The sequence below is a fragment of the Geotrypetes seraphini genome, chromosome 12 (assembly GCF_902459505.1).
Source record: "Geotrypetes seraphini chromosome 12, aGeoSer1.1, whole genome shotgun sequence".
Lineage (NCBI taxonomy): Eukaryota > Metazoa > Chordata > Amphibia > Gymnophiona > Dermophiidae > Geotrypetes > Geotrypetes seraphini.
The window spans coordinates 15,092,006-15,105,115 of NC_047095.1; the positions used below are offsets into that span (position 1 = coordinate 15,092,006).

Below are 13,110 nucleotides of genomic sequence, written 5' to 3' on the forward strand. Positions count from 1 at the left end.
ACAGGACCTGAGCGGATACGATCCAAGGAAACAGGGACAACCTAGTTTCCTTAGACCTCCTCTGCTTGTGCTCAGTTGGTTTTGCGGAGGCTACATTCTAGTTTTTTTGTTTTGTTTCAGTAGACACTTGCACTCATGTCTTAACCACTTCCCCTGCATAAGTCATCAGTTTCTCTATAGTTTCTTGAATCCATTCTTCCACAACTAACACACATAGAGGCTGATTTTCAAAGCACTTAGAAACCTATATTTGTGTGTCTAAGTGCTTTAAAAACATAACATAAGAACATAAGCATCGCCTCTGCCGAGTCAGACCACAGGTCCATCATGCCCAGCAGTCCGCTCCAGCAGCGGCCCCCAGGTCAATGACCTCTAAGTTATCTATTATTTAAGACATTTTGCCTGTATAGTATCCCTCTAATTATACCCTTCAATCCCCTTTTCCTTCAAGAAAATGAACCTCAAAGCTTAATTTCAACTGATAAATAAACTAAGTGCTCTTGATCTGGACCAAAAAGTCACTAACTGGGTTAGGAACTGGTTAAGTGGAAGACGATAGAGGGTAGTGATTAACAGAGTTCAATCGTTCAGAGGAAAACAATGTTACCAGTGGAGGCCCTTAGCCTGGCTCTAACATTTTTGTGAGTGATATTGCTGAAGGGCTATCTGGTAAGATTTGCATCTCTGCAAATGATACGAAACATTAATAGGGTAGACACCCCTGATGGTGTAAATAAACATGAGGAGAAATCTAGCTAAACTAGAAGAATGGGCCAGAAATTGGACTTAGTGCTTACAAACGGGGAAAGTGTTTCTAATGTTACGGTGGGTGATCATCTGGATTCCAGTGGTCACTGCATAGTACAGTTTAATATTAAGACAGGTCATAGAGATGGCTCATTCAAAAGTAAAGGTTCTAGACTTAAAAAAAAAACCCTAACTTTGTTTGGATGGGAGATTACACCAAGGAATTGTTGTCTGGATAGGAAAGTCTGGAAGGAGTAGAAATGCAGTGGGCAAAACTGAAAGGACAAACCTTTTTGTGAGGCAAGTAAGTAAAAGGAAAAGAAGGCCGTTATGGTTCTCAAAGGTAGTAGCTGAGAAGGTAAGGAATAAGAGGTTAGCTTTTATAAACTATAAAAAAAGAGGAAGACAGGCAAAAATATCTGGAAAAGTTAAGCGAGGCTGGTCGAGTAGTCAGGAAAGCAAAGATACAAATGGAAGAAAAAATAGCTGACAGTAAAACGGGGAGACAAGACATTTTTTTTTACATATATCAGTGATAAGAAGAAGTGCAAAAGTGGCATTATGAGATTTCAAAGGGGAGAAATATGTAGAAGCTGATAAGCTGTTAAAGAAAAGATTGAATTGCTTAACAAATATTTCTGTTCTGTGTTCACAGCTGAAGCGCCGAGAGCAGAACTGCAGAAGACAAATGCAAATAGGGATGGAGGAGTGGTAGACCCTGATCAATTTTCAGAGGGTTGTGTTCATGAGGAGCTAGGTAAATTAAAGGTGGACAAAGCGATGGGGCCATCCAAGGGGTGTACATCCAAGGGTACTGAAAGAACTTAGGGAAGTTCTGGTGGCTTTGCTGACTGACCTTTTCAATGCTTCTTTAGAGTCAGGAGTGGTACTAGAAGACTGGAGAAGGGCGGATGTGGACCCTCTACACAAAAGCATAAGTAAGGAAGAAGTAGGAAATTACAGGCTGGTAAGTCTGACTTCTGTGGTAAGCAAATTAATGGAAATGCTTTTAAAACAGAGAATAATGAAGTTTCTGGAATCCAGTGGATTACAAGACCAGAGACAACATGGATTCACTAGAGGTAGGTCTTGTCAGACAAATCTGATCAATTTCTTTGACTGGGTAACCAGAGAATTAGATAGAGGGAGTGCACTAGATGTGGTGTATTTAGATTTTAGCAAAGCCTCTGATAGTGTTCCACACAGACATCTAATAAATAAACTGAGTGCCCTTGAGATGGGTCCCAAAGTGATGGACTGGGTCAGCAACTAGTTGAGTGGAAGGCAACAAAGGGTAGTGGTCAATGGAGAGCGCTCTGAGGAAAGGGACATTACCAGTGGTATGCCTCAAAGTTCTGTTTTTTGGCCTGTTCTTAACATTTTTATAAGCGATATTGCTGAAGGGCTGTGAGATAAGATTTGCCGCTTTGTGGATGATATCAAAATCTGCAATAGTGTAGACACCCCGGATGGTATGAACAACATGAAGAAAGACCTAGCGAAGCTTGAAGAATGGTCTGAAATATGGCAGCTAAAATTTATCGTAAAAAAAATGCATGGTCAAAATCACTGTTCCCTCTAAGCTGAGCAGGAGTCCTCCACCCACAGTCTCACCAATAGAGGGTGCTGTTTTACTGTCACATTTTTCAATTGTGAGGGACAGGCAAGTTCTGCAGGACTCCAGGGAACATACCTGTCCTTAGCGACTGAAAATATTCCACCCCCTAGTGGTAGCAATGCAGCTGGAGGACACCTGCTCAGCTTAGAGGGAACACTTTAGCAGGTAGAGGGGGGTGAACACCTTATGTGCACGACAGAAGAGCGGGACTTGGGTGCGATTTTTTGTGATGATCTTAAGGTGGCTAAATAGGTTGAAAAAGGTGACTGTGAAAGCTAGAAGGATGCTAAGTTGCACAGGAAGAGGTATGGCCAGTAGGAAAAAGGAGGTATTGATGCTCCTGTATAAGTCTTGGGGTTAGACCTCATTTAGTATATTGTGTACAATTCTGGAGGCTGCACCTTCAAAAAGATATAAAAAGGATTGAGTCGGTCCAGCGGAAAGCTACTAAAATGGTGTGTGGTCTTTGTCATAAGGCATATGGAGACATACTTAAAGATCTCAATATGTATGCTTTGGAGGAAAGGCGGGAGAGGTGAGATAAGAGATGTTTAAATACCTATGTGGCGTAAATGCGCATAAGTCGTGTCTCACATGAAAGTAAGCTCTGGAATGAGAGGGCATAGGATGAAGTTAAGACGTGATAGGCTCAGGAGTAATCCAAGGAAAAACTTGTTTTACAGAAAGGGTGGTAGATGTGTGGAACAGTCTCTCAGAAGAGGTGGTGGAGACAGAGACTGTATGAATTTAAGAAAGCATGGGATAGGCACATGGGATCTCAGAGAGAGGAAGAGATAATGATTACTGCGGATGGGCAGACTGGATGGGCCATTTGTCCTTTATCTGCCATCATGATTCTAAGTTCTGGATATCACACTTTCAGAAAGATAGAATCAGGATGGAATTGGTCCAGAGGGCAGCTACTAAAATGGTCAGTGGTCTTCACCATAAAAAGTATATAAAGACAGACTTATAGAACTCAATATGTATACTTTGGAAGAAAGGCAAGAGAGAGGGGATGTGACTGAGACATTTAAATATCTCCATGGCATAAATGCACAGGAGGCGGGTCCTCTTGTAACTGAAAGAAAGCTCTGAAACAAGAGGGCATAAGATGAAAGGGGACAGATTCAAAAGTAATCTAAGGAAATACCTCTTTACAGAAAGGGTGGTATATGCGTAGAACAAACACCCAGTAGAGGTGGTAGAGTCGAGGACTGTTCTGAATTCAAGAAAGCATGGTATAAGAATGTGGGATCTCTTAGGGTGATGTGGAAATAGCAGACAATATAAATGGGTAAGCTCAATGGCCCATATAGTTCTTATCTTCTGTTATGTTTTATGCTTACCTATGTAAAATATTGGAATCTGTAATTAAATTGTCCATAATATCCAAATCAAGAATTTTCTCATTTTCTCCTACCAAATTAGACATGTGCTGCTGTACTTTCAAAATTTTGAAATATATCATATACACCAACAAATGAATGTATGGTTCTATCAAATATTTCAAACAGGATTCAGGGGATGGTTAACAAAACTAAGTATGTTATAATGCCCCTCTTATCGTTCCATGGTGCGACCTCACCTGGAGTACTGCATTCAATTCTGGTCTCCTTATCTCAAGATATAGCGGCACTAGAAAATGTTCAAAGAAGAATGACCAAGATGATATAGGGGATGGAACTCCTCTCGTATAAGGAAAAACTAAAAAGGTTAGGGCTCTTCAGCTTGGAAAAGAGATGGTTGAAGGGAGATATATATGATTGAAGTCTACAAAATCCTGAGTGGAGTAGAAAGGGTACAAATGGATCAATTTTTCACGCCATCAAAAATGACAAAGACTAGGGGACACTCAAAGTTACAGAGAAACACTTTTAAAACCAATAGAAGGAAATATTTTTTCACTCAGAGAATAGTTAAGCTCTGGAACGCATAGCCAGAGGTTGTGGTAAGAGCGGATCGCGTAGCTGGTTTTAAGAAAGGTTTGGATAATTTTCTGGAGAAAAAGTCCATAGTCTATCATTGAGAAAGACATGGGGGAAGCCACTGTTTGCCCTGGATAGGTAGCATGGAATGTTGCTACTCCTTGGGTTTTGGCCAGGTACTAGGGACTTGGATTGGCCACTGTGAGAACAGGCTACTGGGCTTGATGGACTATTGGTCTGATCTAGTAAGGTTATTCTTATGTTCTTATGAATTAGTCACTTTGGCCTGGATTCTGTATAGGACACCGGTCCTGGGCGTCCTATACAGAATCGGGCCTACACCCACCCAAAGTTAACCCAGTTCTGTAACCGACGTCCATGTTGCAGACGCCAGTTACAGAATCGGGTTTAACATACCCAACCCCTCTCCCCGGACCTCCCAACGTCCCCCCCATAAGATTGCCGGCAGGAAGGTGCTCAACCCTTCCTGCCGACAGAACCCGCTCCCCTCGACAATCGCGGCAGGAGGGTACCCAACCCCTCCTGCCAACTCCCCCAACGACCCCCATAAGATTGCCGGCAGGATGGTGCCCAACCCCTCCTGCCGGACCTCCCACCGACCCCACCCCCACCCCAGAACCCTCCCCCTTGGTATTACCAGAAGGCCCGCGCGCCTAAGGCCCCTCCTATAGCAGGAGGGGCCTTAGGCGCCTGGACCAATCAGGCCCTTGGATCCTGTGGATTGGGCAGGGGAGAGGCGGGTCGGATGTGCGAGGAGCCGGGCACCTTCCTGCTGGCAATCTTAGGGGGGGCTGTCAGGAGGGGTTGGACACCCTCCTGTCAGCGATATTAGGCTGATTAGACAGCTGTAGGACGCCTACAGCTGCCTACAATCAGGAGCACTTTGCAGAATCAGGGCCATCAGGAAGCTTGTATCATCTATGCAAGAATTTGAAATCCTCGCAGCACAGCATTCTTGGATAAAGTCCTGACATTTAAATGAAACCAAGCAGTACACAAGACTTAAATTGATAAGAAATCTCACAATTATGATTTACATTATTATTTTTTTTTAAATATTCTTTATTCATTTTATATTTACATCAAGTGTACAGAAAATAATAACAGATTAACTTAATACATGTTCCCAAAATAAAATGTATCCCCTTCCCACCCACCATACTAATACAATATAATAAAATCATTCGTACTCTTCATATCGAATACTAAAAAATCAACTCCCCCTCCCAAATCTTTCATTTATTTAAAATCAGGGAAAAACGATAACTATGTTGTTAATGTAAACTAGTTTGACTCTATGATTGCTTTGTTATGTTCTTCAATTTTAACCGCACTGTGTGTAATTCATCTATCTATTGTGAACCGCCTAGAACTCCCTGGGTATGGCGGTATACAAAATAAATTATTATTATTATTATTCTTTACAATAATTTATCAATGGCCCCGACACATTCTTAAACTTATTAAAATAACCTTTTTGAACAGCTAACGCTCTTTCCATTTTATACATGTGACACACTGAATTCCACCAAAAACTATAATTCAGTCTCTTTTCCAATCTTTCCAATTATACGTTATTTGTTGAATGGCAACTCCAGTCAGAATTAATAAAAGTTTATTATTGTTGGAAGATATTTGGCTCTTAGCTCTCATAGACATGCCAAATAAAACTGTGTCATACAACAATGCCACATGATTCTCTAACAAACAATTTATTTGGCCCCAAATCGAATTCCAAAAAGCCAAAATAAATGGACAATAGAACAATAAATGATCTAAAGTCCCTGCTTCGAGATGACAATGCCAACATCTATTAGTCCAGAATGCTCTATGCAACAGGAAAAACCATGTTTGCCTCGTAGATGCAGACATTGTACATTTCATCCTCCAAGACCAAATTCGTGGCCATTGAGACGCAGTAATTTGATGCTTAATCTCAATGCTCCAAATGTCCCTGAGTCCAGTTTTTGGTTTTTTATTCACATATTCAGATATTAATTTGTACCACTGTACGGCCTGGTGTCCCAGGAAGTCTGCCTGAAAGCATAAGAACTCTAAACTAAATTGATTGTTAAGATTTTTCCATTCATGGAACCCCGCCTGAATAGCCTGTTTCAGCTGCAACCACCTATAAAATTTTGTGATTTAGCAAAAACAAATTTTTGTTGCAACTGTGAAAAATCAAGCAATTTACCATTAGATATAGCATCATCTAACGTATGTATACCTGCTTTAATCCAATACTTCCAGACAATCTTGAATCCGCCTATTTGAATCTTGGTGTTTAGCCACATAGTTTGATTTGTAGATTTTTGAATTGGAATAGGTATGAAATTATTGACATACCATAAGGTTTTTCATGTATCTATTAATATTCTGTTTTCTTTATACAGTCTAGGCATTTTAATACTGAGAACATGACCGAGTCTAATAGGGAACATGAGCTGCCATTCCAACCACAACCAGCCTGGGAGCTTTTCCATAAGCTCTGGGAGGACCCAATACATACCCTGACGCATAATATAGGCTTGATGATACCTATAGAAATTGGGAAAATTTACCCCTCCCTCCACAATTGGTTTTTTAAAGACACTAAGGCAATTCTAGCAATTTTACCCAGCCAAATAAATTTTGTAAGAATACTATTTAATTTTTTATAAATAGACTCCTGAAAAAAAACTGGTATCATACCCATTTGATAACAAACAACAGGCAATATCATCATCTTTAATAGTTTGGACTCTCCCCTACCAAGACAGATGTAAAGAATTCCATTGCTCACACAATTCTGTTACCTTTTGCAATAAAGATTTTTCATTTACCTTCATTGTATCTTCTAGCGTGTTTTTTATCCAAATACCTAAATATTTGATACCTTCCTCTTTCCAGATAAAGGGAAATGAATCAAATAGACCTTTTGCACAATATACATTTAGAGGAAGAACTTCTGATTTATTCCAGTTTATTTTATATCCTGAAAATTTTCCAAATTTCTCAGTCAATTCAAGCAAACATGGAATGGTTGTTTCAGGATTCCTCAAATAAAGTAATATATCATCTGCATAAGCAGAGATCTTATACTCTCTACCAGAACGCGGAATACCCTGTATCTTCTTCACCTGTTGAACAGCTAATAATAAGGGTTCTAGTACTATATCAAAAAGTAGAGGAGACAAGGGACATCCTTGTCTAACCCCCCTTTGCAAATTGAAACTCTCTGAGAAATAATTATTAATATATAATCTAGCAACAGGGGAGCTAAACAATGTTTGGATCATTTGTATAAATCCTGAACCTATACCAAACCAATCCATTGCTTGATACATGAAGATCCACTCTACCCTGTTAAAGGCCTTCTCTGCATCCAAGGATACAGAAAAGGCCAGATCTTTCATGGCTTTCGTTAAATACAACATATGAAAAGCCAACCTGGTATTATTTGAAGAGTGTCTCTGAGCAACAAAACCTGTTTGGTGCATACCGATTATATAAGGGAGAGCCTTGGCCAAACGTAAAGCCAAAAGTTTAGCCAATAATTTCCCGTCTACATTAATTAAAGAAATAGGCCTGTAATTTGAAACCAATGTAGGATCTTTATTTGGCTTTGGCAAAACAATAGTTAATGATTCTGCCATAGTACCTGAAATATAACCTTTAGTTAGTTGAAACTGATATAAATTTAATAAATAAGGTAATAGGGTAATTTGAAATGATTTATAGAATTCTACAGTAAAACCATCGCCACCTGGAGCGGTCCCAACTCTAAGAGACTTCAATGCTGTTTGTAATTCTTTTAGTGATATAGGCTCTTCTAGACTTCTTTTTATATGATCAGGAATTTTTGGCCCCTCAATTAATTTTAAAAATTCTAAACCATCCTTTTCTCTATCTAAATAAGGCTCAGAAGAATAAAGGGCTTTATAGAAAATTAAAAATTGTTTTAAAATAGGTCCAATTTGAGAATATGTATCTCCTTTTTCATCTTTAATTACATTTATTTTTGTTTTCCTTTTTTTTGCTTTAAGATAATTTGCCAATAATCTTCCCGCCTTATTTGAGCTTCCATAATACAAAGCTTGTTGAGAAAAAATATCATTCCTTACCAATTTAGAAGAAATCTCATTGTACTTACATTTAGTTTTTAAAAGAGCTTGTAACGTTGAGTGTTCCCATTTTTCAATCAATTTTCGACTCTAAAACTTTAATTTCTTGCTCCAAATTAGAAAATTGCTTTTTTATTTTTGTTTCTTAATAAAAGCTGAAAATGAAATAATTTGTCCTCTCATGGTTGTCTTAAAAGCGTCCCATAAGGTTTCCATCGAGATTTCCTCCGTGTTATTAATTTGAAAGTATTCATTAATTTTTAACTTGAAAATTTTCACAGAATTTTAGATCTGCAAGCAATGTATTATCAAATCTCCATATTGGTCTACTACTATCTTGATCAATAAAATTAAATTCAATCCACACCCCACCATGATCAGACAAAATAATTGGATCTATGGAGGCTTGTGTAATCTGTTGTATTAAATGATCCGAAATAAAAATATAATCTATTCTTGAAAAAGATTTATGAACATGGGAACAAAAAGAAAATTCTCATTCATTAAAATGAAGTATTCGCCATATATCTTTCAAATTACAAGATTGTACAAAATTATCTAGACCTAATGACTTCATAATTTTACTAGGTTTTTTTATCCATTAAAGGATCCATAACAGCATTAAAATCCCCCGCCACTACTAAATTAAAAGCAGCCCGTGGCAATACTAACTGTTGCAGAGTCTTAGAAAACTCAATTTGGTTCGAATTAGGGGCATAGTACATTAAATTGCACCATAGTATTATTGCACCATAGTATTATTGCACCATAGTATTATTATAGTATTATGCTCATGTCTATATGTAACCACCTTCCCAAGGTATCTGAAGCTATTATGTTGAACAATGCATTGCATTTTTTATTCACTAGAATAGCTACTCCAGCCTTTTTCCTCACAGCAGGGGCAAAGAAACAGTGCTTAACCCAGTTACCTTCCAGTTTTTTAGATTCTTCAGCGGACAAATGTGTCTCTTGAAGATAACAGATATCCGCATCCTGTTGCTTTACATTAAATAAGTGCTGGAAAAGAACCTCTGATTTAAATTTTTGCTTTAAAACTTGAAAAAAATAGTTTATATTTACAAAACAATTTTTACATAGGAAAAAAAAAGAGAAAACAATGCTACATTTGTGCTGCACTGAGCCTGCTTCTCTTAGCTAATTAAGAACAAATATTTCTCAAAAATAAAGTTATTTACAATTTTAAATACCAACAGATATTAAAATATGTTTCTTTTTCCAGAAATAGAATATATTTGGAAAAAAATATTAATAAGCATCCTAGTGCATTTTCATATGGGAAAATTGAGGAGGGACATCTGCCTTTTTATTTTGGACTTCTATCATGATCAATAGCTGCTACCAGGGCCGGATTTTCCTATAGGCTAACTAGGCTTCAGCCTAGGGCCTCAAAATCAAGAGGGGCCTACATTCAAATTGTTAGCAAAATTAAAATTACACTATTCTAAAAACAATGAACACTAAAACACTGAACCGAAAATAAGGAGAAATTCTACGCTTCGGGATCGGAACCGGCTCCGGCCACAACGGGGCACCGACTCGGCGTCTCCCTTTCTTTTTCTTGCCCTGGGAGGAAGATCGGGGAGGGAAAGACGTTAGTCCGGAAACAGCTGGGCAAAGCCCAGCCCCGAGGGGAAAGAGAGGCAAAACGTGGATCCGTCAGGACAGGGCGGCCCAGACTGGCATCGGGGGGGGGGGGGGGGAAGTGGGTGGTTTCAGTGGAAGGGGGATTGGAGGCAGGCAGGCTGGCATCGGAAGGGGGGGTGGGGGGTTAATGGAAGGCAGGCAGGCAGGATGGCATGGGGGATGTTCAATGGAAGGGGGATGGGAGGCAGGCGGGCATCGGAGGGGGGGGGGTGAGGTGAGGAAGGACACACTGGGGGCACTATGGACATAGGAAGGGGCAATGTTGTATGTTATGTTTGATTAGTTATTGTTACAAGTACTATATATGGTGCTGAGAATAAATGTCCAAATAAGTGTTCTCGACTTTTTTTTATTTATTATCCGTGTCACATTTTTTATAAAGGTTAGTACCAATAACAACATGTTTCATTTAACATATTGATATATATCACAGTAATGATGTATTTTATTATCTCTCATGTAATTTACAAACTTAAAAATGGGAGGTGAAAGGGCCTCATAAGTGGAATAGCCTAGGGCCTCTTTTCATCTAAATCCGGCCCTGGCTGCTACCACTAGAGTCTCTGGTGATGTTCAATGGACATATTACCAGAACACAGCAATTTTCACTATTATTAAGCTGATAACATCAAGTGCAATAGGGAAAGAGGAGCAGGATTTGGAATCTGAGTGAATCCTGAAGCTGTTTTACTAGTAAATGCACCAGCAAAATATAAATGGTAAATGTGTCCTCATAATGTAACCATCACAAACAATTAATACGAGAACTAGTTAATTCTTCTTGCCTGCCTTTTGAGCATTCCACAGAAAGTTTGTGTGTGTTTACCTTGCTGATCAGCATCAGCAGTTCTTGAAACCAAAGCGCTTACTGCTGGGAAGGTAATACTAGACATTGCTGCCACAGCTCCCGCTGCCCACATCATCCTAGAAGGCACAGAGAAAAAAAACCCCACTGAAAAAAAAGTTGCTGAAAAAGATTGGAAATTGATACTGTACATTGCTTTTTATAAAATATTCTTTTATTAACTATATTCTGATAAGAGGGTTTGGTCAAACTTCTGAATGCTTCTTTCAAGAGGGATATTTCCCTGTGCATTTGAGGTGATCCTAAGAACAAATTAAGTAGGACTATTTAAGTATGAAATCTCCTTTGACACACTATGACAACTGGGGTGTCTTCTATCAATGGCTTTCAAACAAAAGCGGTCCAAGTTGATCAGGACCATCAAAATACAGTCTGCTAAAGGTGCTAATTTTGGTTACCATACAGTCGATTTATAAAAAGCTTTACACATGACATAATCTTTATTAGATGCATTTTACATACCATGGCTCAGAGCCAAATCCATACCAGGCAAGTTGCAATATTTGAAATCCTAGACCCAACAGTATAGTATTTTTGTTTCCAATGGATCTCATAAGTAAGCTCAAAATTATAGTCTGGAAAGAAAACACATTATAAATATTGAATGTAAAACAGGAATGGTCTCTATATCCATATATGCAACAAACCTAATTGTCAATCATTGGCTGATCAAAAGCCTAACTTATTTTAGCAGCACCGGTATCTCAAGCTGAATATCTCTCTGTTGTCCCTCAGGATGAGTGAGCAGTAACACAAACCTCAGAGGAAAATGAAAATAAAGGCAAAGACTTATTAAGCAAAGGCACAAGGATGCATTTATATTTTTATCAGATAGGGGAAAATGCTCGAGTACCTGAATGTAATAACTACTTAGACCAGGGGTGGGCAACGAGAGCCACAAGCCAGTCAGGTTTTCCCCAATGAATATACATGAGATCCATTTGCATACAATGGAAGGCAGTGCATGCAAAAATAGATCTCAAGCATATTCATTGGGGAAATCCTGAAACCCGACTGGATTGCGGCCTTTGTTGCCCACCCCTGACTTAGACAGTATCCATTGATAGGTGATATATAAATACTAATAAAACTTGGAATAACTTCAAATTCAAAGCTTTCACAGTGTTTCTATCACTTTTGTGAATTTTCACTTTCATCTTCTTCAGTAGTGTAGTCATCAAAATATGCAAACTGAAGCAATAGCACTGGCTAATTCACCAACACAGACAGCAACTACTCCTGTATTACCAAGCTCCGTTTCCCTCTAATTTCTTTTAGTATGTTTCCTATTCTTCTTTTCATATTGCATTTGAGAGGAATATGAGGGGAAATGCTGAGTTGCTATCTTAGGTATTGAGATCTTTATTAAACTAATGCAGGTAGGGTTTGATTTATTTTTTTGGTTATTCTCTTATGATACAATATTGTGCATGCTTTAAGAAATCATTAAATAAAAAAAAATAATTAAAAAAAAAGTCTGAATAGGGTACTACTAAATGATATTAAAAAAGCCATTGGAATGCCAAAATCATTCTCCACAAAACATCTGACTACATAGTCCATAGTGGCTTCAAAATTCAGTGCAGTAGTATAGATTTTCATGCAATTAGTAAATCTCTGCATATTAAAAGTGCTCATTGCGAAAACCGCTACTAGGGGAAAACCAAAGTGCCGGTTAGCAATAAAAAACAATTAACCTTAATTGAAGGCTTCCCTTCAGACCAGTATTGCCTCAGGACTTTTCTTTTTGTTAAATAGAACTTTAATTCACACTGGAACAGACCCCACTGGCTCTCAAAGATATATGCCTGGCCTGTATTGGTAGCATGGAATATTGCTACACCTTGGGTTTTTGGCCAGGCACTAGTGACCTGGATTGGCCACCGTGAGAACAGGTTACTGGGCTTGATGGACTATTGGTCTGATCCAGTAAGGCTATTCTAATGTTCTTATGTATCTGGTGGCAAGGCTTACAGCTGAGGCACCTCTACAGTAAAAATTTGTGAAGGTGAGGAAAATGAGGAGAGGGACTCGACCAGTTGAGTGTGGTACTCCTGAGGTAGGATGGACCCCAAAAGAGTCCCCCAAGCTCAATCCGGCACCACAAACAAGGACAAAAAGGCAAATTTAAACAAAATCCAAAACCCCACACTAACCCAG

General features: G+C 38.8%; 1 protein-coding gene across 2 annotated transcripts in view; it reads right to left on the reverse strand.

Annotated features, from left to right (window-relative positions):
- MFSD14A (major facilitator superfamily domain containing 14A) overlaps positions 1–13,110 on the reverse strand; it is an 83,843-nt gene that overhangs the window by 4,979 nt on the left and 65,754 nt on the right. For both annotated transcript variants that reach the window (XM_033916599.1, XM_033916598.1), the window contains exons 9-10: positions 11,413–11,525; positions 10,912–11,009 (exon numbers count right to left, since the gene is read on the reverse strand). In XM_033916599.1, the coding sequence (XP_033772490.1) occupies positions 10,912–11,009; positions 11,413–11,525 (211 nt within the window). The remainder of the gene's footprint in view (positions 1–10,911; positions 11,010–11,412; positions 11,526–13,110) is intronic.